This window comes from Megascapheus bottae, chromosome 6 (assembly GCF_031878675.1).
Source record: "Megascapheus bottae isolate mThoBot1 chromosome 6, mThoBot2.hap1, whole genome shotgun sequence".
In the NCBI taxonomy this organism is placed as follows: Eukaryota; Metazoa; Chordata; class Mammalia; order Rodentia; family Geomyidae; genus Megascapheus; species Megascapheus bottae.
In genome coordinates this window covers 67,368,208-67,395,703 of record NC_143514.1, presented here as the reverse complement: position 1 = coordinate 67,395,703, position 27,496 = coordinate 67,368,208, and the positions used below count along the sequence as shown (strand labels likewise).

General features: G+C 40.6%; 1 protein-coding gene across 7 annotated transcripts in view; it reads left to right on the top strand.

Moving 5' to 3' along the window:
* Positions 1–27,496, top strand: part of Phactr4 (phosphatase and actin regulator 4) — a 61,220-nt gene that overhangs the window by 2,476 nt on the left and 31,248 nt on the right. For 3 of the 7 annotated variants that reach the window (XM_090335455.1, XM_090335452.1, XM_090335448.1), the window contains exon 1: positions 14,355–14,645. In XM_090335455.1, coding sequence (XP_090191581.1) covers positions 14,600–14,645 — 46 coding nt within the window. In that variant the 5' untranslated portion in view covers positions 14,355–14,599. Of the gene's footprint in view, positions 1–5,765; positions 5,822–14,354; positions 14,646–26,507; positions 26,536–27,496 lie in introns of those variants that run through there. The other 4 variants (XM_090335450.1, XM_090335454.1, XM_090335449.1 and 1 more) reach the window with 4 other exon arrangements.

Below are 27,496 nucleotides of genomic sequence, written 5' to 3'. Positions count from 1 at the left end.
GTAATTAGTAAAAGGGTTACATGATATTTGCCAGATAGAAGGTGCATTAATTCACATACATTGATACCCTTTCACATGTCTTGGTACCCATTTCCTTCCCCCCCTCCCCCGCCCCGCCCCCCCTCCGCCCGCCCCCCTCTCCCCCCGCCCCCCTCTCCCCCCCCCCCACCTGAGACTCTTATCTCCAGTTAACCTCTAGAAAATGAGAAGTGGGACTTGGCTCAAGGGTAGGGTGGTAGCCTTGAGCTGAAGAGCTCAGGGACAGGGACAGCACCCAGGCCAAAGTTCAAGCCCCAAGACCCACCAAAAAAAAAAAAAAGAAAAAGAAAGAAAGAAAGAAAAAAGCCAGAAGTGGTACTGTGGCTCAAGTGGTAGTTCAAGCTCCAGGATTAGAAAAAAAAGTTCAATAACAGTAGTTGCTATAGACCAGCTTTTATTTGTTCAGGTATGATAATGTTATCAATGTTACTTTAAAAAAAAAAGTGGGGAGCAGGTGGCAATTACAAGCATACCTGTAATCCTATCTGGCGTACAAGTATCCATGAGACCCCACCCCCCTTTTTTTTTTTCTGCCAGTTCTACAGCTTGAACTCAGGGACTAGGAACTGTCCTTGGACACTTTTTGCTCAATGCTAGCTCTCTGCCACTTGAGCCACAGCACTTTCTGGCTTTTTCTATGTGATACCAAGGAATCAAACCCGGATCTCTTGCATGCTATGCAAGCACTCTACCACTAGACTACACTTCTGGCACTCCATGAGACTCTTATCTCTAGTTAACCATCAGAAAACCAGAAGTAGTGCTGTGGCTCAAAGTAGTAGAGCACTAGCTTTGAGACAGAGAGCACAGGGACAGTGCCCAGATCCAGAGTGCAAGCCCCAGGACTGGCAAACAAAACAAAACAAAACACAACAAAAAAAACCTTCCTTTTTAATGTTAAGTGACTTACTCTAGGCCATACAGTTAAATTAGGTAAAAAAGCAGAAGAGAACCTGCTCCAGGTGTAATGCTCCTTCTTTTCTTTATCTCATATTTAATTAAGGTATTAGTCATTCTTCCACAAATAGTTTTTACTTGCTGAGATATGAGTATGGTAGAAAAAAAGAGGGAATATTTTTCAGTCAGAGAAAACTGATTTATAAGGAACTAGAACTCATAGTCTTAAATATTCAGTATTTCCATAGTTTGGTTACCTTATGTCTAGGCAGAATAGCAATTTAATAGAGCCTTGAGGGTGGAAGTGTGGTGAGTTACTCATTTGTAGGTTTTGAGTTTTATGAAAAGATTAAAAGGTTTATTAAGATAAAGGAGAATATAGGTATATGAGCTCCTGAAACATTGAAGAGAGAACTCAAATGCGTATTTTTTTTTTAGTCAGAGCATTGACTTAACAAATGTTTTATTTATTTATTTATTTATTTATTTATTTATTTATTTTGCCAGTCCTGGGCTTGAGCTCAGGGCCTGAGCACTGTCCTTGGACTCTCTCAAGGCTAGAGCTCTACCACTTGAGCCTCAGCACCACTTCTGGCTTTTTTCTATGTATGTGGTACTGAGGAATCGAACCCGGGTCTTCCTGCATGCTAGGCAAGCACTCTATAACTAGGCCAAACTCCCGGCCCCCAAATGTTTTATTTTGTTTCTGCCTTTAATAAAAACTTTTAATCAGTTTCATACCTGCAGTTAAATATTGATTTATGTCAGTACATGCCATAAATGTGACATCAGAACTATAGAAACAACTTCAACTCCTTTACTTAATTCTTAGGTAAAATGTGTGGCATGCTAGTAAAACTGAGTCAATACCATTAATTTAGCTCCCTGTCATTTTGAATTTTTGAGATAGCCTCTTGCTATGTAGCCCATGGTGGTCTCAAACGTCTCATCTTCCAGCCTTAGCCTCCCAAGTACTGGGATTATAGGCTTCTCTCTAACAGGTAGCAACTTGTTTTTGTTCCCTTTATTATACTATCATCATGGGAAAGAGCTGTGAGAGTGTGTGTCTATGTGGCTGGCATATGATACTGGGGAATGAATGCCATGGTGGCCTGGAGTTCCTTAGGTAAGTGTTCTACCACTTGAGCCAGACATCCAGTACTTTTGCTTTTCCTTATAAGGTCTTTTTATTTTATTTAATTATTTTTATTTATTTTTGTCAGTCCTGGGTCTTGAATTCAGTGCTTGGGCACTGTCCTTGGATACTTTTTTTTTTTTTTTTTCCTTTTTTTTGGGGTCATGGGGCTTGAACTTGGCCTGGGCACTGTCCCTGAGCTCTTCAGCTCAAGTCAAGCCCCCACTTCCCGTTTTCTAGAGGTTAATTGGAGATAAGAGTCTCAGATCCTTTTGTGCCTGGGCTTGCTTTGAACCATGATCCTCAGATCTCAGCCTCCTGAGTAGCTAAGATTACAGGTGTGAGCCACTGTGCCCTGCTCAAATCATGATTCTTAAATCTCAGCCTTCTGAGCAGCTAGGATTGTAGGTGTGAGTCATTGGCACCTGGTTTGGCAAAGCATTTTGAATTCTACATGGAACCAGTTCCTTTGACAGCCACCTAATTCAAGGGACCTACCTAATTCAAGGGACCTACCTAATTCAAGGGACCAGGGCAGCTCAGTAATCTGTAACTTACTTCCTACCTTCCTCTTTTTTTTTTTTTTTTTTTTTGTAGTACTGGGGTTAAAATTCAGGGTCTCATGCTCAATAGCTGGTACTCTACCATTGAAGCTATGCCTCAGCCCAACCATTTTCCAATAAGAAGTAAATATTTACTTATTGCTGTTTTCTGGGCATTTTTGTCAGTTTTCTAGAGGGAGCTGGGGATGTAACTCAGTGATAGAACCAAATTGCAAAACAGTGTTCAACTCACAGGCAAAGAAAAATAAGCTTAATTAAATTAAAGAATTTGAAAAAACATAGATCTTGTTTTTGTTTTTTGCCAGTCCTGAGCTTGAGCTCAGGGCCTGAGCACCCTCCTTGGGCTTTGTCAAAGCTAAAGTTCTACCACCACAGCACCACTTCTGGCTTTTTCTATGTATGTGGTACCAAGGAACCGAACCAGAAGTGGTATAGTGTCTTGATGTGGTAGTGGTAGAGTTTTAGCCTTGAGCTGAAGAGCTCAGAGACTGCACAGTAGCCCAACGTTTAAGTCCCAACCAAAAAAAAAAAAAAATTAAAAGTTAAAATAAACAACAACAACAACAAAAATTCACATACTTTTGGGTCCAGGAGTGTGGCCTAGTGGTAGAGTGCTTGCCTAGTATACATGAGGCCCTGACTTTGATTCCTTGGTACTACATACACAGAAATAGCTGGAAGTGGGGTTGTGGCTCAAGTGGCAGAGCACTAGCCTTGAGCAAAATATGTCCAAGGACAGTGCCCAGTCCCTGTGTTCAAGTCCCAGGATGGGCAGAAGCAAAAAAACAAACAAAAAGCTCAAGGACCAACTGATGTCTGCCCTTGCTTTGAAATTATCTAATTTTAAAATAGCCATCTGGGGGCCGGGAGTTTGGCCTAGTGGTTAAAGTGCTTGCCTAGCATGCACGAAGACCCAGGTTCGATTCCTCGGTACCACGTACATAGGGAAAAAAAAAAAGCCAGAAGTGGTGCTGAGGCTCAAGTGGTAGAGCTCTAGCCTTGAGAAAGTCCAAGGTCAATGCTCAGGCCCTGAGTTTTCAAGCCCAGGACTGGCAAAAAAAAAATTAAAAAAAAAAATAGCCATCTAAACTGTATGTATAGGGTGCTGACCACTTCTGGTTTTCTGGTAGTTAATTGAAGATAAGAGGTTCATGGAAGCCAGGCATGGTGGCTCATACCTGTAGTCTTAGCTACTCTGGAGGTTGAGATCCCAGAATCAAGGTTCAAAGCCAGACCAGGCACAAAAGGACCTGAGACTCTTATCTCCAATTAACCTCTAGAAATGGGGCTTGGCTCAAGAGTAGGGTGGTAGCCTTGAGCTGAAGAGCTCAAGGATAGCACCCAGGCTGAGTTCAAGCCCCAAGACCCACAAAAGTCTCATGGACTTTCAAGTTCTGGCTGGCTTTGAACCATGATCTTCAGATTTCAGGCTCCTGGGAAGCTAGGATTACAGGTGTGAGCCACTGGCACCTGGCTAGGAGGTTGTTTTTTTTTTTTTTTCTGTACCTTCTTCTTTTTCTTTGTTTCTTTGTTTCTTTCTTTGTTTCTTTCTTTCTTTCTTTCTTTCTTTCTTTCTTTCTTTCTCTCTCTCTCTCTCTTTCTTTCTTTTTTTCTTGCCAGTCCTAGGGACTCAGTACTTGGGCACTGTCCCTAAGCTTCTTTGGCTCCCGGCTAGTTCTTTACCATTTGAGCCACAACACAACTTTCTGTTTTAGGGTGGTTAAGTGGAGATAAGAGTCTCAGGCATTTTCATGCCCTGGTTGACTTTGAACTGTGATCCTCAGATCTCAGCAAGGCATTTGGTCTCGGTCTCCTTTGCTATAGTCACAATGGAGCCCTGCAACTCCCATTCTTCTTATGTGGTACTGAGGAATCAAACCCAGTGCTGTGTGTGCATACGAGGCAAGCACTTTACCATTAGGTCACACTCCTGGCCCCTCAAGTTGGTTTTGTTTTTTTTTTGTGGGTTATGGAGCTTGAACTCTGGGCCTGGGTATTGTCCCTGAGCTCTTCAGCTCAAGGCTAGTACTCTACCACTTGAGCTACAGCACCACTTCTGGTTTTCTGGTGGTTAATTGGAGATAAGAGTCTCACGGACTTTAGTTCCTGGGCTGGCTTTGAACCTCCATCCTTAGATCTGAGTCTCCTGAGTAGTGGGGATTACAGTGTGAGCCACTGGAGCTTCAAGTTTTTTTTATTATTATTATTATTACTATTATTATTATTATTTTGCCAGTCTTGGGCTTGAGCTCAGGGCCTGAGCACTGTCCTTGGACTTTCTTAAGACTAGAGCTCTACCACTTGAGCCTCAACACCACTTCCAGCTTTTTTCTATGCATGTGGTACCGAGGAATCGAACCCGGGTCTTTGTGCATGCTAGGCAAGCACTCTACCACTAGGCCAAACTCCCGGCCCCTCAAGTTTATTATTTATTTATTTATTTTGGTGGGTCATGGGGCTTGAACTCTGGGCCTTGGTGCTGTCCCTGAGCTGAAGGCTAACACCCTACCCCTGGACTTGGACGTTGTCCCAAGCTCTTAAGCTTAAGGCTACCACCCTACCCTGGAGCCAAACCCTACTTCCCATTTTCTAGAGGTTAAGAGTCTCAGGTCCTTTTGTGCCTGGGCTGGCTTTTGAACCTTGATTCTCATATTTCAGCCTCCTGAGTAGTTAGGATTTCAGGTGTGAGCCACCACACTGGCTCAAGGACTTTTTAGTGCCTAGGCTGGCTTTGAACTGTGATCCTCAGATCTCAGCCTCCTGAGTAGCTAGGATTACAGGCACGAGCTACCAAACTCGGCTTGTTTTTTCTTTCTTTTTTTTTTTCTTTTTCTTTTTTTTTTTTGCCAGTCCTGGGGCTTGAACTCAGGGCCTGGGCACTGTTCCTGAGTTTCTTATACTCAAGGGGAGCAGTTTACCACTTGAGCAACAGTGCCATATCTGGCTTTTTCTGTTTATGTGGTACTGAGGAATGGAACTCAGGGCTTCATTCATGCTAGACAAGCATTCTACCACCTAACCTTGGGCATTAGAAGCCAAAGGAGAGCCCCAAGATAAAGCCCTAGTTAAATCAGGATCTATATGATGGTAGAGTTTACATTTTCAGCATTATTTACCTTTTTCTCTTTTTAGAAACTATACTCTACCTTCATAAATTGGTTCACTAGTGGCATGGAAGATCAGTTTGGTGAGTATTAACTACATTTCTCTTTTATTATTTCTTGTTATTATAGAGGTGATATACTGAAAGATTATACCATTATTATTACATGAGCCTGGTAATGAGTATATTTCCTTTCATGTAGTCTCTTCTGTTCTTTCATTTTCTCCCAATCCCTGTCTGTTGTCTCCACCCATAAGTTAAATAGTTTACTTTCATCAATGTTACCTGCATTTTTCCTAATAAAAATATTAGTGCTTTATCCTCATCTTTGTGAATACAATAAATTAATTGTTTCATGTTGGTATGCTGCTTTCTAGACTATTAGTTCTCTTTTTTTGCTTTTAGCATTTATTTATAATGGTAAATATAATTGAACTTTCCTGCAAGCTTTCATTTGTAAAGCTTATATCTGTTGATATTTGCTGTATTATAGAGTAAGTCTGATTCAGACAACCACATGTTTTCTCTCATATGTGAAAGCCACATCTAAAATACAACTAATGATAAAATGATAATGTATATAGGGCATAATGCATTTACCCACAAATTAACTAAAGGGGGTATACTTTTTTTTTTTAACTGGTCTTGGGGCTTGAACTTGGGGCCAGGGCACTATCCTTGGGCTTTCTCAGGACAAGTGCTCTACCACTTGAGCCAGAGCACCACTTCTGGCCTTTTCTGTGTACGTGGAACCAAGGAATTGAACCCAGGGCTTCATGCATGCTAGGCAAGCACTCTACCACTAGGCCACACTCCCGGCCCCTAAACGTGGGTATATGTAGGTGAAAAATCCAAACACATAACTTCTCTGAACAACTAAAGTACTGCTTATCAAAACATATACCAGGAAACATAAATATATTTTTTGAGGGGAAAAATGAGAGGACACAGTCGATGGAGGGAGGAAAGATGAGGAAATGTCATCATTGTATGCAATGTATATTAAAGATGAACCATGTAACTCCTGGGTAGGGAAGGGGGAAATGTAGGAAAACTAAGGAAGGAGTGACATTGCCCCAAGAGCATTATACTCCCACTGACTTACAGAATTGTAACCCCTTTGTATAACTACATAATAATAACAATAAAAAGTCCTAGGGCTTGAACTCAGGGCCTGAGCACTATCATTGGGCTTTCTCAAGGCTAGAGCTCTACCACTTGAGCCACAGCACCACTTTCCGCCTTTTTTAAAAAAATTCTGTCTGTGGTACCCAGGAATTGAGCCCAGGCTTTGTGCATACTAGGCAAGCACTGTACCACTAGGCTATGCTCCTAGCCCTCCTAGGACACTTTTTGCTCAAGGCTAGTGCTCTGTCACTTGAGCCACAGCGCCACTTCCCAGCTTTTTCTGAGTATGCGGTACTGAAGAATCCAACGTAGGGCTTTGGGCATGCTAAGCGAGGCTACGCTCCTGGCCTCAAGAAATTAGTTTTTTTTTTTGTTTTTTTTTTTTTTTTTTTTTTTTGCCAGTCCTGAGGCTTGAACTCTGGGGCTGAGATGATGTCCTTGGGCTCTCTCAAGGCAAGAGCTCTACCACTTGAGCTATAGTACCACTTCTGGATTTTTTTCTATGTATGTGGTATCAAGGAATTGAATCCTGGTCTTGGGGCACACTAGGCAAGTATTCTTATCAATAGGCCAAACTCCCGACCCCAAGAATTACTTTTATATATTTTTTTTGTGCCAATCTAGGACTTGAACTCAGGTCCTGGGCATTGTTCCTGAGCTTTTTTGCTGCTCTACCACTTGAACCACAACTCTACTTCAGGAGCTGTGGTTAATTGGAACAAAGTCTCACAGACTTTTCTGATCAGACTGGATTTCTTGTTTTGGGGGTGGGTCATGGGGCTTGAACTTGGCCTGGCTTTGTTGTCCCTGAGCTCTCCAGCTCAAGGCTATTATCCTACCCCTGGTCCTGGGCATTGTCCCTGAGCTCTTCAGCTCAAGGCTGCCGCCTTGAGCCACTGCCCCTTTTCCGTTTTCTAGTAATTCATTGGAGAGTTTCACAGCCTTTAGTGCCTGGGCTGGCTTTGAACCTTGATCCTCAGCAGCCTCCTGAGTAGCTAGGATTATAGGCGTGATCTACCGCCCCTGATTCCCTGAGCTTCATTTTGTACAAGGTTAGCATTCTATCACTTGAGCCACAGTACCACTTCCAGCTTTTTCTTTTTATGAGAACCCAGGGCTTCATGCATGCTTGGCAAGCATTCTACCACCACACCATATTTCCAGCCCTTTTTTTTCTTTTAGCAATACTGTGGTTGAACTCAGGAGTTTCATGCTTGGTTGGACAGGTGCTCTATCACTTCGTCATGCCCCTGCTCTTCCAATGAGATATTTAGTTTGAACACTAGAGGGCAGTCAGTACTTGGATAACTCATTTATAGTTTTTGCTGACAAGTTAATTTTTTTTTGGGGGGGGGGGTCAGTTGTGGGACTTGAACTCTGGCCCTGGGTGCTGTCTCTGAGTTCCTCAGCTCAAGGCTACCACCATACCCCTTGAGCCATAGCACCACTTTCGATTTTCTGGTGGTTAATTTGAAATAAGAGTCTCATGGACTTTAGACTTTAGTGCCTAGGCTTTGAAGTATGATCCTTAGATCTCAGCCTCCAGAGTAGCTAGGGTTACAGACATGTACCACCACACTCAGCTTAATTTTTTTGTTGTTGTTGTTGGTTGTGGGGCTTGAACTCAGGACCCTGGGCACTGTGCTCAAGACTAGCTAGCATACTATCACTTGAACCATAGCACCACTTCCCATATTTTAGTTGGGAGATAAGAATCTCTGGGGAACTTTTCTGCCTGGGCTAGCTTTCAAACTGTGATCCTTAGATTTCAGCCTCTTCCCTGATTAGCTGAGCTACAGGCACTTGGCCTGTAAATATTTTAAAGAATTGTTATAAAGGTGGTTCATGTACAAAGACTTTACAGATTCCTAAGTCAGGTAAAGAGCATATTTCTTGCTGGGTGCTGGTGGCTCATGTCTATAAGCCTAGCTATTCAGGAAGTGGAGATCCTCCTGAGTAGCTAGGATAATAGGGTGAGCCACTGTGCTTGACTTGTTTCTGAAAATTATTAAAGGCAAGATATTTCTACTTTGGAATAGCATGTAATTCATATAGTTCTTTATATTTAAGGTATTTTATTGTGTTCAGATGTCTGTATCTGAATTCTTTTATCTAAGATCAGAGATTAACATCTTTTATTCTGTATTATATATATATATATATATATTTTTTTTTTTTTTTAGTCAGGGTTTTTCTGTGGTATCCGTAGTTACTGTGTTCTTGTTACGAGTGGAGGTCTGTATAGCAATTCTTTTTTTCATTGTTTTTGTGGGGTTTTTTTTGATGCTGAGCATTGAACCAAGGACCTTCAATTTGTCAGATAAGTACTATTTACCACTTGGCTAGGTTCACAATCCTTCAATTAAAATCTTTTTTTTTTCCTGGCATGGGGGAGGATCTATATACTAATTAAATTCCCAAAATATTTGGAAACATCTGAGTGATTTCATTGTTTCCATGTATCCTCCCTGTATATATATATATATATATAAACACATTTTGTTGAAAAAATTTTGTGTGCAGGTATTTGATGAAATAATTAGGTAATAAGATACAAATGATTGATATGAATTATGAGTTTATTTGTGTTAATTATGAATTTAAATTTTTGGGCTGGGTGGCTGTGGCTCACGTCTGTAATCCTAGCTACTCAGGAAGCTGAGATCTAGGGATTAAAGTTTAAAGCCAGCCCAGGCATGAAAGTCTAAAAGACTATCTCCAATAAACCACCAGAAAACTGGAAGTGCGTGCTGTGGCTCAAAGTGGTAGAGCACTAACCTTGAGCTGAAGAGCTCAGGGACAGTGCTCAGGCCCAGAGTTCAAGTCCCACGACTGACAAAACAAAAACAAAAACAAACAAACAAAACTTTGCAAAGTCCTAGTTCATATGTATGATCTCCTGTGACTAGGCTTATGCAGTAATAGACTAGTAAAATATGTAATAGAATTATTTTCACTCAGGAGCTATGAAAAGCCATTTGTTAATATAATAACTGAGGTCTTACTTGCTAAATAAGTAAGGTTGATTATTACCTCCCTTATTCTGTATCTGAAATTGTAATTATTAGGTAATCAAAGGCTTTTATCTATAATAGTTGTGAGAATTTGAGGGCTTTGGGACAGGGGAATATTATAAAAGAGCTGTGGGCTGGTAGTTTGGCCTAGTGGTAGAGTGCTTGCTTAGCATGCACCAAGATCCAGGTGTGATTCCTCAGTACCACATACATAGAAGAAAAGCCAGAAGTGGTGCTGAGGCTCAAGTGGTAGAGCTCTAGCCTTGAGAAAGTCCAAGGACAATGTTCAGGCCTTGAGCTCAAGCCCAGGTCAAAAAAAAAGAAAAAAAATGGCTAGTCTATACATGCAAATCAGTAAACAGCATTAGAATTACTGTCTGAAGCAAGTTTGTCAGAAATCCCATTTAGTAGTTATCCTTAGTTGTTTTTTTTTTTTTTTTTTTGTGTGTGTGTGTGTGTGTGTGTGTGTGTGTATATGTATGTGTATGTGTGTGTGTGTGTGTGTCAGGACTTGGGCTTTTTTGCTCTACCACTTGAGCCACAGCTTTACATCTGGCTTTTTCTGGCTACTCAGAAATATGTGTCTCATGGACTTTCCTGCCCAGACTGAAATTCTTAGATCTCCTGAATAGCTAGGATTATAGGCATAAGCCATTGGTGCTTAGTTCTTTTCCAGGAATTATTGACTCGTAGTGTTATCAGGTATTCATTACTTAGGGTCTGAGCACCGTCCTTGGGCACAGTGCTCAGCCATAGCACCACTTCCAGCTTTTTCTATGTATGTGGTACTGAAGAATTGAACCCAGGTTTTCATGCATACTAGGCAAACACTCTACCACTAGCCAAACTCCTGGCCCTCATTACTTAGATTCTTTATTTAGTATAAGGTGAAGGCTACATTCTTCTGCACTTGTACAGGAAGTAAATGCTTAAGATGATTCATTATTAGAAATTTGGAATGACTTTCGGATGTTATAAGCCATTTAATGTAGCACACTGGATATATTACCAATTGTTGGTAGTATTTGGGTTTCTTTTCTTTCCCTTCAAGTGAACTTGTGAGCCATCTGAGTTAGAGTTATGAGAAAAGACTAAGAGGCAATGGGTGATAGCCATCTTTTTTTTTTTTTTTGAGTCATCAGCAGTGAATGCCAATGAATGCTGCTTTACAAGGAAATAGCTAACCCCTTTCAAAACCCTGGGATGGGTGCTTCTTGATTTCTGTCTAGCTAGTTTCTACACATCATTGATGCCCCTTGGTTGCTTAATAGATGTCAATTGGAACTTAGTTTTTATGACTCTCAATGATTTTATAAAGTATTTGTTTTGGCTGGGTGTTTGGCCTAGAGGTAGAGTGTTTGGTAGCATGCATGAAGACCGGAGTTCGGTTTCTCAGTACCACATACATAGAAAAAGCCAAAAGTGGTGCTGTGGTTCAAGTGGTAGAACTCTAGCTTTGAAAAAGCCCAAGGACCGTGCCTAGGACTGGTCCATGACCACTATCAACAACAAAAAAATTAAGGCTTCTGTCAAGCACTGGTGATTCATGTCTGTAACCCTAGGTACTCAGGAGACTGAGGTCTGAGGATTGAGATTCAAAGCCACCCTGAGCAAGAAAGTCTGTAAGAACTCCCAGGACTGGCACACACAGAGACATACACACAAGTATAAATTAAAGCTTTTTAATGTCTACTATAACTACAAATAATATACGTTCTTTATTTTTGCCAGTCCTGGGCTTCAGCTCAGGGCCTGAGCATTGTCCTTGGACTTTCTCAAGGCTAGAGCTCTACCACTTGAGCCTCAGCACCACTTCTGGCTTTTTTCTATGTATGTGGTACCAAGGAATCGAACCCGGATCTTTGTGCATGCTACGCAAGCACTCGTAACACTAGGCCAAACTCCCGACCCAAATATCTTTATTCTTTACATGAAAAAGTATTTCTTTCTTTCTTTTGGTCCATTGTGGGACTTGAACTCTGTTATTCTTTACATGAAAAAGTAATACTATTTTTCTTTCTTTTTTTTTGTTGATTGTGGAGCTTGAACTCTGGGCCTGGGCACTGTCCCTGAACTCTTCAGCTCAAGGCTACCGCCCTACCCCTTGAGCCACAGTGCCACTTCCAGTTTTCTCTTTTTCTTTTTGGACACTTCTGGTTTTCTAGTGGTTAATTGGAGATAAGCATCTCTGGGTCTTTAGTGCCCAGGCTGTCAATGAACCTGGATCCTCAGAACTCAACCTCCTGAGTAGCTAGGATTATAGACGGCGTGAGCCACCATACTTGGCTGAAAAAGTAATATTTCAACTGATTTCTGGTGGCTCTTGCCTGTAATCCTAACTACGCAGAAGATCTGAGGAGCTACTAAGGTCTGAAGGTCCATGAGACTCTTATAGTTCCACTAGAAAACTACCAAAAAAGGGCTAGGAAGGTGGCTTAGTGGTAGACTGCGTTGCCTAGCATGCACAAAGCTCTGGATTTGATTCCTCATACCACATAAAGAGCTGGAAGTGGCCCTGTGGCTCAAGTGGTGTAGTGCTAACCTTGAGCAGAAAAAAGCTCAGGGGCAGTGCCCAGGTCCTGAGTTAAAGCCCTAAGACTGGCAAACAACAACAACAGCAAAAACAACAAAACCTACCAAAAACCCAAAAGTGGAGCTGTAGCTCAAGTGGTAGAGTGATAGCCTTGAGCACCAAAGCTCACAGGCTCAGAGTCCAAGTTTCAAAATAGGCAAAAAGAAAAAATGGGAGGGATTAAAGGAGAGACAGATGGACAGATGGGAAAAATACTTTAGTCTGGTACCAGTGTCTCACAACTGTATTGCTAACTACTTAGGAGGGCTAAGATGTGAGAGATTGCAATTTGAAGCCACCCTGGACAGGTAAATTTAAGAGACTCTTACCTCCAGTTAACTAGTAAAAAGCTGGAATTGTAGGTATGGCTTAAGTGGTAGGAATCTAGCCATGAGTGAAAAAGACAATTGAAAGCGTGAAGTCCTGAGTTCAAGCCCTGGCATAAAAAAAGGAAGGAGGAAGAAAAGGGAAGGAAAAGAAGGGAAGTGATAAAGGGAGGGAGGGGAAGAAAAAAGAAGAAAAAGAAGGGAAAGAGAAGGGGAGGAGAGAGAAGGGGGAAAGAGGGAAAGGAAGAAAGGGGAAGAAAAAAAAAAGAGGAAAAGATAAGAAAGCAGCCAGGTGCAGGCAGCTCATACCTGCTATCTCAGCTACTAAGGAGGTTGAGAGCTGAGGATTATGGTTTGATACCAGCTCAGGCAGAAATGTAACTGAGACTATAATATCTAGTTAACCATGAAAAAACTAGAAGTGGAGTTGTGGTTCATGTGAGTGACAGAACACTAGCCTTTAGCAAAAAAAACCAAAAAAACCCAAAAAACTCAGGGACAGGCCCTGAATTCAAGCCCTAGAATCGACATTAAGAAAAAAAAAAAGTAAAGTACAAAGACTATCAAATGATAACCAGTGGATGGAGGATATTAATTTTCCAATTAGATTAAAAGAACCATTTTTTCCCCAGTTCCGGGGCTTGAACTCAGGGCCTGGACACTGCCCTTGAGTTTTCTCAAGGTTAGCTAGCACTCTACTACTTGAGCCACAGCACCACTTCCAGCTTTTTCTGTGTATGTGGTACCAAGGAATCAAACCCAGGGCTAGGCAGGCACTCTGCGACTAAGCCACACTCCTGGCCCCTGAAAAGAACCATTCTTGTTTGGTTCCTTATTCTTTATATTGTTATTAATATTCAGGGACTTTAACTGAATATTGTTCAACTAAATTGTAATTTAGTTGCTAAAAATGACTAACTATTAGGAGTACAAATGAATTGCTGGTAACTGAAAATCACTTTTTGAAACTGGAATTCCTTCAGAGAATACTCTCCACAATAGTTGGTCCAGTGGAAGATGTACATTATGTGCTGGTGAGATGTGCCAGTATGCCCTGGACATACTCTTGTGATTATTGGAAATTTTCTGAGTTGAGGAGTATAAAAGTCCCGACTTTCTATTTATGCTTTAGTCTTTTGGAGAACCAGCCCTAATCCTGGAAATTCATAGAAGATAAAGACTCTCTCTAAATGTGTGTGTGCGTGTGCGTGTGTGTATATTTCACAATATAGATGATTTTAGAAGGAGTAACAAATAGTCCATACCCCAATGAAATTCTAGAAGCCTGTGTCTGAAACTAACCTTTTGAATGGACTTCTCCCTCTCTGCTCCCCTCTTCCCCATTAGACTGCTACTTATGACCATCCTCATGGAGTTTTTGTGACTTAGTTTGCAAATTCTTTGATATACTCTTGAGCAGGTTTCATTTTTTCTGTGGCTCTGAGCTTGGAGAGTTTCAGTCAAGCTCAATGTCAGGAAAAGGGGGTGTGGGCTGTTGGGCAGGCACTCAGAAACTAGAATGTGGCTGGCAGTCTCCTCCCCTTCCGCACTAGCTCTACACTGTGTGCTCTCTGGAATGACAGGCATTCCTGTGTGAAGAGAGCCAGCGTGAAGACATATTTGTAAGGATCACAAGTGCTTAGGCCAGGATACAGGGAAACAGAAATTCCAGATTAACTGATCTCATGTCATTTCCTGACATTGGCAGTGACACTGAGAGAGAATTGCTGGTCCCCTCCTTATGTGGATTTATCTTTTAAGAGAAGTTTGCTTTCGTCCGGGACAGTTTGTTGTCGTGAGATACATCTAAGAGAGTATAATCATGGGGCAAGCCGATGTCTCCAGACCGGTAAATCCAGATGCAGTTGGTGAGTAATTGAAGGCAAAAACCCCAAAAATCTTGGCAGAGGCAAGGCAGATTTACAGGTGAAGTGAGTTTTTCATAGGAATTTAAATGCAAGAACTTTGATGTTCATAACTTTGGAATGGTTGTAAGTTTGTGAGTAATGAATGAGAACATGTAAGTTATTTTTACTTATATTATCACTCACAGTTTTGTTCTATTTGAAGTCTGTGTTGTATTTTTAGATATTGATAGGGAGCTCCTTCCTAATTTCTTGCTCTTGAAGAAAAGTACTATTGGAAGTATTATTTAGAATTCAGAGGTGTCTCACTAGCATTTATGTAAAACTGGAGTAATTGCTAAAAATGTGGTATAGAAATCAAACTACTGACTTCTAGAAATTGCATCCTCTTTAAGAATTGCACCGGTTTTTAGAAAACTGTACCAGTTTTTAGACTTGGTTATAAAATTTCCAAGTCAATCTCAGACTTTTCCCATGTGTGTATGTATTTATTTCTTTGATGTACAAGATTTTCTGAAGTCAGGGCTTTCCATCTGAAGTAGGATAGCTATAGACTAGGCTGAGAATTGTGAGTATAGTCTAGAGTTTCAAAACCTGTAATAAAATGGCATCCTTTACCACTGCAGGCACATTTTTTTAATGTTTTAAGGCTTTATATGTCAGGTGATAATCATAACTGGGAAAGAACAGTTTGAAGTGGAGGAGTGATGCACATATATTAGCAAGGTAGGGGAAAGCCTGTAAATAGTTTCTGAACATTATACTACTTAAGAAAAAGATTATACTATCACTTCGATTTATTGAAACTATAGGAAACAGTCCTGTATTCCTTTTTGTCTTGAAAATAAAAAACGTTAGTTACTTTAAAGAAAAGCATAAAAGCAGGAACAGGCAATTCATACATGTGTCTCATAATTTAATGTTAGTTTCTAAACGGAATGTGTTCTCCTGAAAATTTCTCAGGAGTAATATCTATGAACAGAATTATGGTTCAGTGGTAGAGTACTTGCTTGTCTAGTATATGAATGACCCTGGCTTGACTGCTAACACTGAAGAAGAGAAAAAGAAATATGCACAAATAGTTGTTTTTTGGGGGGCCCTGGAGTTTGATCTAGTGGTAAGCTTGCCTTGCATGCATGTAGGCCCGGATTCAATTTCTTGGTACCACATACATAAAAAAGCTGGAAGTGGTGCCATGGTACAGCACGAGCCTTGAGGAAGACCAAGGACAGTGCCCAGGGCTAGTGCTGTACCACTTAAGCCACGGCACCACTTCTAGCTTTTTCTGTATATGTAGTACTGAGGAATCGAGTAGGGCTTTGTGCATGCTAGGCAAGCACTCTACCACTAGGCCATACTCCTGGCCCCAAGTGTTTTTGTGTTGTTTTTTTTTTTTTTTGCCAGTCCTGGGGCTTGAACTCAAGGCCTGGGCACTGTCCTTGGACACTTTTTGCTCAGGGCTAGCACTCTGCCACTTCAGCTACAGCACACTTTCCGGCTTTTTTGAGAATGTGGTTTCAGGGCTTTGTGCATGCTAGACGAGCACGCTACCACTAGGCCACGTTCCTGGCCCCAATTTTTTTTTTTAATTAAAATTTTATTTCATTTTTGTTGGTTGTGGGGTTGAACTTTGGGCCTGGGCGCTGTCTCTTCAGCTCTTCAACTCAAGGCTACTGCTCCACCATTTGAGCCACAGTGCCACTTCCACTTTTCTGGTGGTTAATTGGAGATAAGAGTCTCATGGATCTTTTTGCCCAAGCTGGCTTTGAATTGTGATTCTCAGATCTCAGCCTCCTGAGAAGCTAGAATTACAGACATGAGCCACAAGTGCCTGGCTTAATTTTTATTTTTTAAATGTGCAGTCCTGGGGTATGAATTCAGTACCTGGATTCTGTCCCTCAACTTCTTTTCCCCTAGCTCCCTACCACTTGAGTCATAGCTCTACTTCTGGCTTTTTTTTTTTTTTTTTTTTTTTTGGTGGATGTGTAGAACATACTAGTTTATTGGCAATAAAAGTCTCCCCAACTTTCCTGCCTATGTTGGCTTCAAACTCTGATCTTCAGATCTCAGCCCCCTGATTAGCTAGGATTACAGATATGAACAGCACCGAGCTATAAAAAGTATTTTTCATGTGTTTCTGAAATCAAGGTACCTGGATCATGCTTGAAATATAGAACAAAAAGTATACAGAAAAATATAAAGAACCTTCACTTTCCAGCTTAAGAAATGAAAGACATAGAACTGTACTCCACCCTCTTCCTGTGCCTGCATTCCCTGGTGATGACATTTTGCTACTTTGTTCCCAGAGTCAACCCTCTCCTGTATTCGGTAAATAACTCACTTGTATGTCACTAAATTTTCCTCCTCCACTGATTAATCCTTTTTTAACAAGTATAGAAAGAACTCAAATAATGCTAGACATTTGTATGGTAGGAATGAAAGAGCTTTCAGAAGCACTAAATTGTTCAGCAGCTACAACTTAGTTGTGGGTGGTGTGTTTATGAAGATGTCCATCTAATGTTGTACTGTTGGTATTCTTTATGCTTTTAAGAATCAAATTCAGATTATTTCCTAACAGTGGCCCCAGTGGAAGAACTTTGAAGCTGGGCCCTGGAGGCTAATGCCTGTAATTCTAGCTACTCAGCAGGCTGAAATCTGAGGATCAGGATAATGGTATATCATTTCTTTTTTTTAAAGTAAAATATGTATAAATTTATGATTTATTAAAGTTTTCTCCCCTTTTTAGGGGAGAAGGGACAAGATGTTGCTATTTAAGTCAGTCTTAAATTCAAGATTCTCCTGCCTGACTCCAGTGCTAAGATGATTAGTACACTTTGCCACACCCTACTAATTGTTCTTTTTTAAAATTTGTTGACTCACTTGACTTAAGTTGGAAGCCCAGAGCTGTTAACCTAGAAGAATGTGCTTTTGTTTGTTTGTTTGTTCCTTTAAGACAAGGTCTTAATGATTTAGCTCCTTCTACCCTGGAACTTGTGTGTAGCCCATGCTTGACTCTATCCAACTCATGATCTTCCTGTGGTCATCTAGCAATATGGAAAGTTTATCTGGGTAAATCTATCTTCTCTCATAGGCATATTTTAAGGATAATTACTTTCTGTGAGCTAGTGAGTTCAACTATTTTATTTCTTAGAATGGACAAATTCCTACTCCACATTGAAAAACCCATTTTTTTTTTGCCAGCAATTTAAAGCTCTAGTAGTAAAAACTCATTGGATACTGATAAAAACAACTCATAAATTTGCAAATAACAATATTCTAGCCAAGGCTAAGGTTATTGCTGGGCATGGTGGTGCATGCCTGGAGGGAGCAGGAGGATTTCAAGTTTGAGGCCAGCCTGTCAGGGCGGTAACACCTTTTCTCACTAAACAAAAGCCAAAAAAATTTTCTAGTCTTATTTTGTCGTCATCAATCAACATAGAAGGTAATTTTGTCTTTACTAGAGCCTTTAACTATCATATTAAAACAGCTATCCATGTGCTTAAATTAAGTACAAAACCAAAGAATTAAATAAAATCTGCCTGACCTCAATCTCTTTACTCTCTCTCTGCCTTTGTATTTCCCCTTTAGGTTTTGTTTTTTTCCCCCCACTTTTCTTGTTTTCTCTCTCAAGTGCTCTAAAAGATATTTTACTTTCTTTTTTCTATTTATCTCCCATTATTTTATTAATGTTGCACTAGAACTTACAATTCTGGTTTGTACCCTTATATTAATGAGAGCAGTTTAAGAAAAGTAACAGAAATACATATTATTCAGAGATAATCCTAAGGAGACTGCTAGATGAATAAATTTTAATGGAGCTCTATAGCAACAGTAAAATAAGTCACAGAGGATAGCACATTTCTGAGGTCCCAGCTACTTGGAACCTTAGGAGGATCATTTGAGTCCAGTTACAATATAAAGAGACCTCCCTCTTGAAACGAAAAACAACAACAACAACACACACAGCCAGTCATGGTGACACACACCTGTAATCCAAGCACTCAAAAGGACAAAGAGCCCAACCTACACAGTGAATTCCAGGCTAGCTGGAGCTTACAAAACAAAAAAACCTCAGGAGTAAATAATAGGTGGGTTAATTAAAGCACTTCATGGAAAATTGGAGAAGTACTTAGTATTTAATCCACTAGAATTGTTAGACATTTCTTTATCTAAGAATTCTTTGACATTAGAGGGAAGAGGCCTACTTTCTCTGTCTGTATCACAATTCAGATACCTTCCCTATTTGTTATACATGATGCAGGGGTAGATGGCATTAAAGGGTTCTGTCATAGACTTCTTAAAAGATTTCTGTTGTGGGGCTGGGAGTTTGGCTAGTGGTAGAGTGCTTGCTTCTAGCATGCATGAAGACCGAAGTTCAATTCCTCGGTACCATATACATAGAAAAAGCTGGAAGTGGTGCTTTGGCTCAAGTGGTAGAGCTCTAGGCATGAGAAAGCCCAAGGACAGTGCTAAGGCCCTGAGGTCAAGCCCCAGGACTGGCAAAAAAAAAAAAAAAAAAAAAAAGAAAAAAAGAAAAGATTTCTGTTGTTACTGAATTTGGCATTGACCTCTCTGTTTTCAGTATTGTTCTCCCATTTAACAATAGCTTATACTCTGATCCCTCACTATAAACATCTATCCTTAGCCTGGAAATATTTAACTTTTTGTTGTTGTTATGCTTAGGACTCCTGCATACCAGGGAAACACTCTAATCACTGAGCTACCCATTAGCCATCATTATTTCTTGACACAGCCACTCTCAGAATACTTTTTTTCAGGCAAAGAATCTTGGAGCTAACTGTATTTTAAAGTACAGAGAGAACTTATCCCTCTAATCTCTCTGAAAGGCTTTGTCCAATACTCTCTAATCCCAAAGGGTCAGGCTGTGCAAGATTTCAGGAAAAGTTATAGATCTTCCCTGCACAAAGCCTACTTTGTTCATTAGTAACAGACTTTCTTTCTGCAATTTTGTTACAATTTTCTAAAGTTTGTTTAATCCAATAATAATACTCTTTTAGAGAGCAAAATTGAGTAAGGACAATACTTCAAGGATCATAAACTAATAGTCTCCATTTACAAAGTTGAGATGCTGTGGATATACTGTTTACACCAAAATTTATTTCCAATTAGTGGCCATAAAAGGTTAAATTAACAAAATCCTTATAAAGATGCTTGTCATTTCTTGATATGGAAGGATATCATTCAACTAAAAATTTTAAGTGTTAGACAAATAACTGATAATTATAAAAAATATTTATGAGGGCTGGGAATTTGGCCTAGAGGTAGAGTGCTTGCCTAGCATGCATGAAGACCTGGGTTGGATTCTTGGTACCACATATATAGAAAAAACCAGAAGTAGTGTTGTGACTCAAGTGGTAGAGCTATAGCCTTGAGAAAGCCCAAGGACAGTATTCTAAGTACAAGCCCTGGGACTGGGGGGGGGAAATATATATATATATATACACACACACACATATATTATATTTATTTGTTTATTTAGTTATTTTTGTGGGTCATGGGGCTTGAACTGATCTGGGTGCTGTCCTTGAGGTCTTCAGCTCAAGGCCACCACCCTATCCCTGGGTCTGGGCATTGTTCCTGAAGTCTTCAGCTCAAGGCTACCACCCTTCCCTTGATCCAAGCCCCACTCCTCTGTTTTCTAGGGCTTAATTGGAGATAAGTATCTCAGGTCCTTTTGTGCTTGGGCTGGCTTTGAACCTTGATCTTCAGATCTCAGCCTCCAGAGTAGCTAGAATTAAAGGCATGAGCCACCACACCCTTGCCTGGCTTATATATATTTTTTAAATGAGCCAAATAGAAGACTTTTACAGATTATAATGTCAACATCTATGAAACCCATTCATAGGAGGCCTCAGTGACAGAGTGGGTGTTTAGCATATGTAATACCTTGAATCCTAGCTCTCCTCCTTCCCTCAGATTATTGTAATTAGGTTCTGATTTGTGTTAGGGGTTGGAATGCTAGGGATAATAACAGGTACTACTATTTGAACCATACCTCCTTCCCTTTTCCATTGGTGACTTTCCATGTAGAATTTCTCTTGAGCTTCTAATGTCACTGGGAATGACAAGCATATATGGAATGACAAGCACATACCACTCTAATCAGCCAGTATTTGAGGTGGAATCTCAAGAACTTCTTTTTGCTGGGTGCTGGTGGCTCATGCCTGTAATCCTAGCTACTCAGGAGGATGAGATCTGAGGATCATGGTTCAAAGTCAGGACAGGCAGGAAAGTTGGTGAGACTTTTCTCTAACTGCCGGAAAGACCAGAGGTGGCACCGTGGCTCAAGTGGTAGAGTACTACCCTTAAGCAAAAATAGTTTAAGGACAGCACTCTATTGCTATGTTCAAGTCCCCAAAATGATCAATTGAAAAAAAGGGGGAGCCAGGTGCAGGGGCTCAAGCCTATATTCCTAGCTACTCAGGAGACTAAGATCTGAGGATCCAGGTTCAAAGCCTGACCCAGCACTGAAGACCTTGAGACTCTTATCTCCAATTAACCACTGGAAAACAGGAAGTGGCCCTGTGGTTCCAGGGGTAGGGAGGTAGCCCTGAGTTGAAGAGCTCAAGGACAGTGTCCAGGACCAGAGTTCAAGCCCCATGACCAACAAAAAAAGAAAAAAAGGGGCTGGGAGCGTGGCCTAGTGATAGATTGCTCACTAAGCATGCACAACTCCCTGGGTTCGATTTCTTCTTACCACATACTCAGAAAAACCCAAAATTGTTGCTGTGACTCAAGTGACAGAGCACTAGCCTTGAGCAAAAAGTATCCAAGGACAGTGCCCAGGTCCTGAGTTCAAGTCCCAGGACTGGGGGCAAAAAAAAGAAAAAAATATAAGAGTATTATTTGTTAAGCAACAGTAATATTTTCTATTTATTTATTTATCTACGTATGTATGTATGTATGTATGTATGTATGTATGTATGTATGTATGTATTTTTCCAGTATTTTTCAGACAGGGACTGAGTACTGTCTCTGGACTTTCTCATGGCTAGTGCTCTACCACTTGAGCCACGGCTTTTTCTATGTATGTGGTCCAGAGGAATCAAACCCAGGTTTTTGTGCATGCTAGGCAAGCACTCTACCACTAGGCCAAACTACCAAGCTCAACAGTAATATTTTTCTGTAGCTTATTATTATATGGATATAGAAATAAAATATTTAACCACCCAGAGGATAGAGTTAACATATAAGATTCTTGCATTGTTCAAGAAGCAGTAGAAGGGGGCCAGGAGTGTTGCCTAGTGATAGTGTGCTTGCCTAGCATGAATGAAGCCCTGAGTTCCATTCTTCAGTACCACATAAACAGAAAAGGCCCGAAGTGGCACTGTGGCTCTAGTGGTAGAGTTCTAGCCTTGAGTATAATAAGTTCAGAAAGAATGCCCAAGCCCTGATTTCAAGGCCCAGGACTGGTAGCAAGCAAGCAAGCAAGCGAGAGAAGTGTTTTTTAACATAGATTATAATAAATCACAAATGTACAAAACCAATTAGATAAATACAAAATGGTAGAACCAACCCCAACCATGCCAGCAAAAACATTCGCTATAAATGGAGTAAGTGCTCCAGGCAATTGGCAGGCTTCTGTGGGCACATCTGGGTCCCAACAATGGTGAGGCTGAGGCCAACCTGGGCTGTATAATGAAAGCTTATCTCAAAAAGAAAAAAAGACAAGCGCTATCAATGTTGAAAAGTAATATACCTACCACCTGGTGAATGTAACTATAACCCCTTTATATGTAAACCCCAACAATAAAATATAATAAAAATAATTAAAAGAAAAAGAAAAAAAAGACATTGTCAAACTAGATAGAAAAAGAATAAGGTAAAAATGTTTCCAGGATAATAGAGGAAAGACACAATAACTTAAAGGGATTTTTTTGAAAGGAAAACAATTCTTAAAAGCAAATATAAGGCTGGGAGTTCGGCCTAGTGGTAGAGTGCTTGACTAGCATGCATGAGACCAAGGTTTGATTTCTTGGTTGCACATACATAGAGAAAAGCCAGAAGTGGTACTATAGTTCAAGTGGTAGAGCTCTAGCTTTGAGAAAGTTCAAGAACAGGGCTCTGGCCCTGAGTATAAGGCCAAGGACTGGCTAAATAAATAAATAAATTTTAAAAAAGCAAATATAGCCAAAAAGATAAATCTTTAATGGAGATATTAATGGGCCTCTCCTGCTAACTGATAGAACAAGGAGACAATATATCAGAAAGGATGTTAATGGTTTGTATAATAGAATTAACTAACTTGACCTAATTGGAATAGTTAGAGCACTGCACCTAGCAACTGCATTATACATTTGTTTGGTTTGGTTTTACCCAGGCTGGCCTTGAACTCTTGATCTTCCTGACTCAGTCTTCTGTTGCTAGGATTTATAGGCATGTACCACTAAATTTGACTTTTGTCAGTTATGGGGCTTGAACTTGTCCTTATGCTGTTTTGCTCAAAGCTAATACTCTACCACTTTGAGCCACAGTACCACTTCCAGTTTTCTGGTGGTTAATTGGAGCTAAGAATGTCAAGGATTGGGTCCGGGAGTTGGCCTAGTGGTAAAGTGCTTACCTAGCATGCACAAAGACCCAGATTTGATTCCTTGGTGCTGCATACATAGAAAAGTCAGAAGTGGTATTGTGGCTCAAGTGGTAGGATTACAGGCGTGAGCCATGGGGCTAGCTTAGACTTTTTTTTTTTTTTTTTGCCAGTCCTGGGCTTGAGCTCAGGGTCTGAGGACTGTCCTTGGATTTTTCTCAAGCCTAGAACTCTACCACTTGAGCCTCAGCACCACTTCTGGCTTTTTCTAAGTGTGTGGTACCAAGGAATTGAACCCGAGTCTTCGTGCATGCTAGGCAAGCACTCTACCACTAGGTCAAACTTAGGCCCCAAGCTTAAACTTTTTAATAAACATCAAACATGTGAGCCGGGAGTGTGGCCTATTATACAGAGTGTTTGCCTGGAATGCATGAACCCCTAGGTTCAATTCCTTGGTACTACATACACAGAAAAAGCCAGAAGTGAAGGTGTGGCTCAAGTGGTAGCCTTGAGAATGTCCAAGGACAGAGGCTCAGACCCTGAGTTCAAGCCTGGCCAAAAAAAAAAAAGCTGGTCACAGTGGCTCATGCCGGTAATCCTAGCTACTCAGAGGCTGAGGTGAAGATCACAGTTCAAAGCCAGTGCAGGCACTAAAGTCCATGAGATTCTTATCACTAGTTAACCATCAGAAAACCAGAAGTGGCATTGTGGTTCAAGGGGTAGGGTGTTAGTCTTGAGCTGAAAAGCTCAGGGACAACACCCAGGACCAGAATGCAAGTCCCATAACTCCCCCCCCACACACACACACCCAAAGTGTTTCTAGCTCATACTCTGTTAATATACTGGAGTTTCATAGTCATGTGCTGGTGGCTCATACCTATAACCCTAGCTACTCAGGAGACTGAGATCTGAACATCAAGGTTTGAAACCAGCCTGAGCAACAAAGTCCATGAGACTCATCTCTAATGACTAAAAAGGCAGAAATGGAGCTGAGGCTCAAGTGGTAGAGTGCTAGCCTTGAGCAAAAAAAAAAAAACCAGAACTGGTGTATGTGTGCACATGTGCATGGACACATTTGTATATCTTTTTAAAAAAATTTTTGGATATAATTTCCCCTTACTATTTTTTAATAGGCATTATGTTATTTGTTTTTTTTTAATTTAGAATAATTAGTTGATAGGTTAGCATGTTATAGTTTTAATTCCTCTTAGCCTGTCCAAGAAAGTGAAATTGAATAGCTTATGTTACTTAGCTCCATTTATAAGGGTAATTTTTTGTTAGCATATATTAAATATTATGAATGTTCTAAAACATCTTCAGTTCTCATTGATACTGCATCATATAGATAAATAATGTCTATTTGGGGAAGGAAGGAAATATTAGATTTTGAACTCAGGATTCTGTGCTTGGTAAGTGGACATTGTTCACTTGAGCCATGATTTCAAACCGTTTTGCTCTGTTAATTTTGAGGTAAGTTCTTACTTCTCGCTCCATCATAGCTAAGAGATGTCACTAAACTCAGCTATTGATTATTGAGATGAGGGCCTTGGGAACTTTTTGCCTAGTCAGGACTCAAAAGTTCTCTCCTAATTTTCTTCAAGTTTCAAATAGCTAAGGATTATAGGCATAACATTCTACCAGTACCCAGAAAATGCTCTTAGGTAAAACCATTATTCTCCCCCTGCCTCCTCCAGTCCTGGGGCCTAAACTCAGGGTCTGGGCACTCTTTCTGCTTCTTTTTGCTGAAGGCAGGCACTCTACCATTTGAGCCACAGTACTACTTTTGGCTTTTTCTGTTTATATGGTACTGAGGAATTGAACCCAGGGCTTCATGCATGCTAAGCAAGCACCTCAGCCATATTCCCAGCCCTAAAACCACAATTTTATTTTTTTTATTGGTTGTGGGGTTTGAACTCTGGGCCTAAAGGCTGTCCCTGAGCATTTTCGATCAAGGCTAGTCCTCTACCTCTTAAGCCACAGGGCCATTTCTGGTTTTCTGGTGGAGAGTCTCACATTTTTTAATGCCCAGGCTGGCTTTGAGCCGTGATCCTCAGATCTCAGCCTCCTGAGTAGCTAGGATTACAGGCATGAGCTATCTGTGCCCAGCAAAACCACAATCTTTTTTTTTTTTTTTTTTTTTGGTGGTTGTGGGGCTTGAACTCTGGCCTAATCTCAGGTCTTTGTGCATGCTAGACAAGCACTCTACCACTAAGCCAAACTCCTGGCCCCTAAAACCACAGTTCTTTTTTTTTTTTTTTTGCCAGTCCTGGGTCTTGAATTTAGGGCCTAGACACTGGGCTTTCTCAAGGCTAGTGCTCTACTACTTGAACCTCAGTGCCACTTCTGGCTTTTTCTATGTATGTGATAACTGAGAATCAAACCCAGGGCTTCATGCATGCTAAGTAAGCACTCTACCACTAGGCCACACTCCTAGCCTTTCTTTTTTTTTTTTTTTTTGTCGATCCTGGTTTATGCATACTAGGCACTCACTCTACCACTAAATCATATTCCCAGCCCCCCAGATTCAGTGCATTTCTTTTCATTAGAATTTAAATATTAAAAAAATATATTTGAGGACTGGGCCTTGTGGTAGAGTGCTTGCCTGGTATGCACAAAGCCTTAGATTTGATTCCTTGGTACCGTATACACAGAAAAAGCTGGAAGTGGTACTGTGGCTCAAGTGGTAGAGTGCTCGCCTTGAGCAAAAAGATTGCCCTGAGTTCAGTCCCAGGGCTGTTACCAAAAAAAAAAAAAGATCTAAGATGTCTTAAGTCATGTAACTAGGAAGAAATGAGTCACTGTCCTATGTCATCTTCATCAGTTATACTTTATCAACTTGAATCTTGTTTGCCTAAGTCTTTTGACACTGAGACCTATTAGATCAGCAGTCATTACTGGAGTTAATTACTTTGATAATTAAGTTTTTGTAAAGCCAACCTTGGTTAAATTTCCCAAGATTTCTGTCAACCCCAACAAATATTGAGTTGAAGCCCTAGTACCAACACCCCCCCCAAAAAAATATATATGTGGTACACACCTATAATCCCAGTATTCAGTAGGCTGAATTAGAATGATTGTAAGTTCAAGACCATATTACGTTACATAAAGACCCTGTCTCAAACAAAGCATTAAAAATCTACAGTATTAAAACAAGACAATTTTCAATGCATCGGTTATACCCTTCCTCCCCCAGAAGGCATTATTTGCCCCAATATGAAATGCAGTATGTATTCCTCAATGCATTCCTATAAAATAGCAGTTCTACTTTGATTTCAGGATGGTTATTCCTCATAATTTTTTTTTTTCTTCTCCTCTAGCCTTCTGCAGAAAACCCTGGGACAGTAGGTGGAGTGCAAAGCTCTATTGTGTTGCTTTCCTGTGTTTTTGTTGTTGTTGCCTTCCTGCTTTAAAAAAAAAAAAAAATTGGCCCTGACTTGGCTGCTCCTTTCTCTGCCACTTGAAACTAAGCCCTGCATGTGTTGTCATTATCTGAGGGGCCATTACCTAGATGTATCATGTCAGTTATGTTTCATGTCTAATCCTTAGTATCAAGAGGATGATCCCTAAAGCAATACCACGATAGACTAGAATCTCACTTCTTTTCTTCAGAACTTTTCCTTCTACTTTAAAACATGCTCTTGGCATGTTGGAGTGTAGCCTAGTGGTAGAACATGCCTGCTTAGCATGCACAAAGCCCTGGGTTTGATTCCTCGGTACCACATATGTAGAAAAGCCGGAAGTGGCACTGTGGCTCAAGTGGCAGAGCACTAGCCTTGAGCAAAAAAAAATAAGTGTCCAAGGATGGTGCCCAAGACCTGAGTTCAAACCCCAAGACTGGCCAAAAAAATAAAAAGTTCTTTCTACTGTGACTCTGCCCTGCTTTAGTCACCTTCTAATGTGCCAAGACAATCTGAGCTCCTTTTTATGAAGGCAGAAAATATGATAAATAGATGCAAGTAAGGTGTCAACACTTGAAGAGTTACTCATCCCTGAGCTATCTAAATCCTGAAAAGGGCAGGAGAATGTAATATTTAATAAAGGCCTCACTGATGGTGGAATTCCTTGCTTCATTAATCAGAGAACTCATGTATATTGAGAAGATATCCACCTTTTGTGAATGCATGTGTGTGTGTGTGTGTGTGTGTGTGTGTGTGTGTGTGTGTGTGTGTGTGTACCTTTGAACAATTTTGGCCTGGACCAAAACATTTTGTCCTAAAATAATTGATGTCAGTTTGCTTTGATTTCTTTAGTTATTTATATGTTATGGATTTTGGTCTATGTGATATCAAAGAGTCTGACTGTCTGC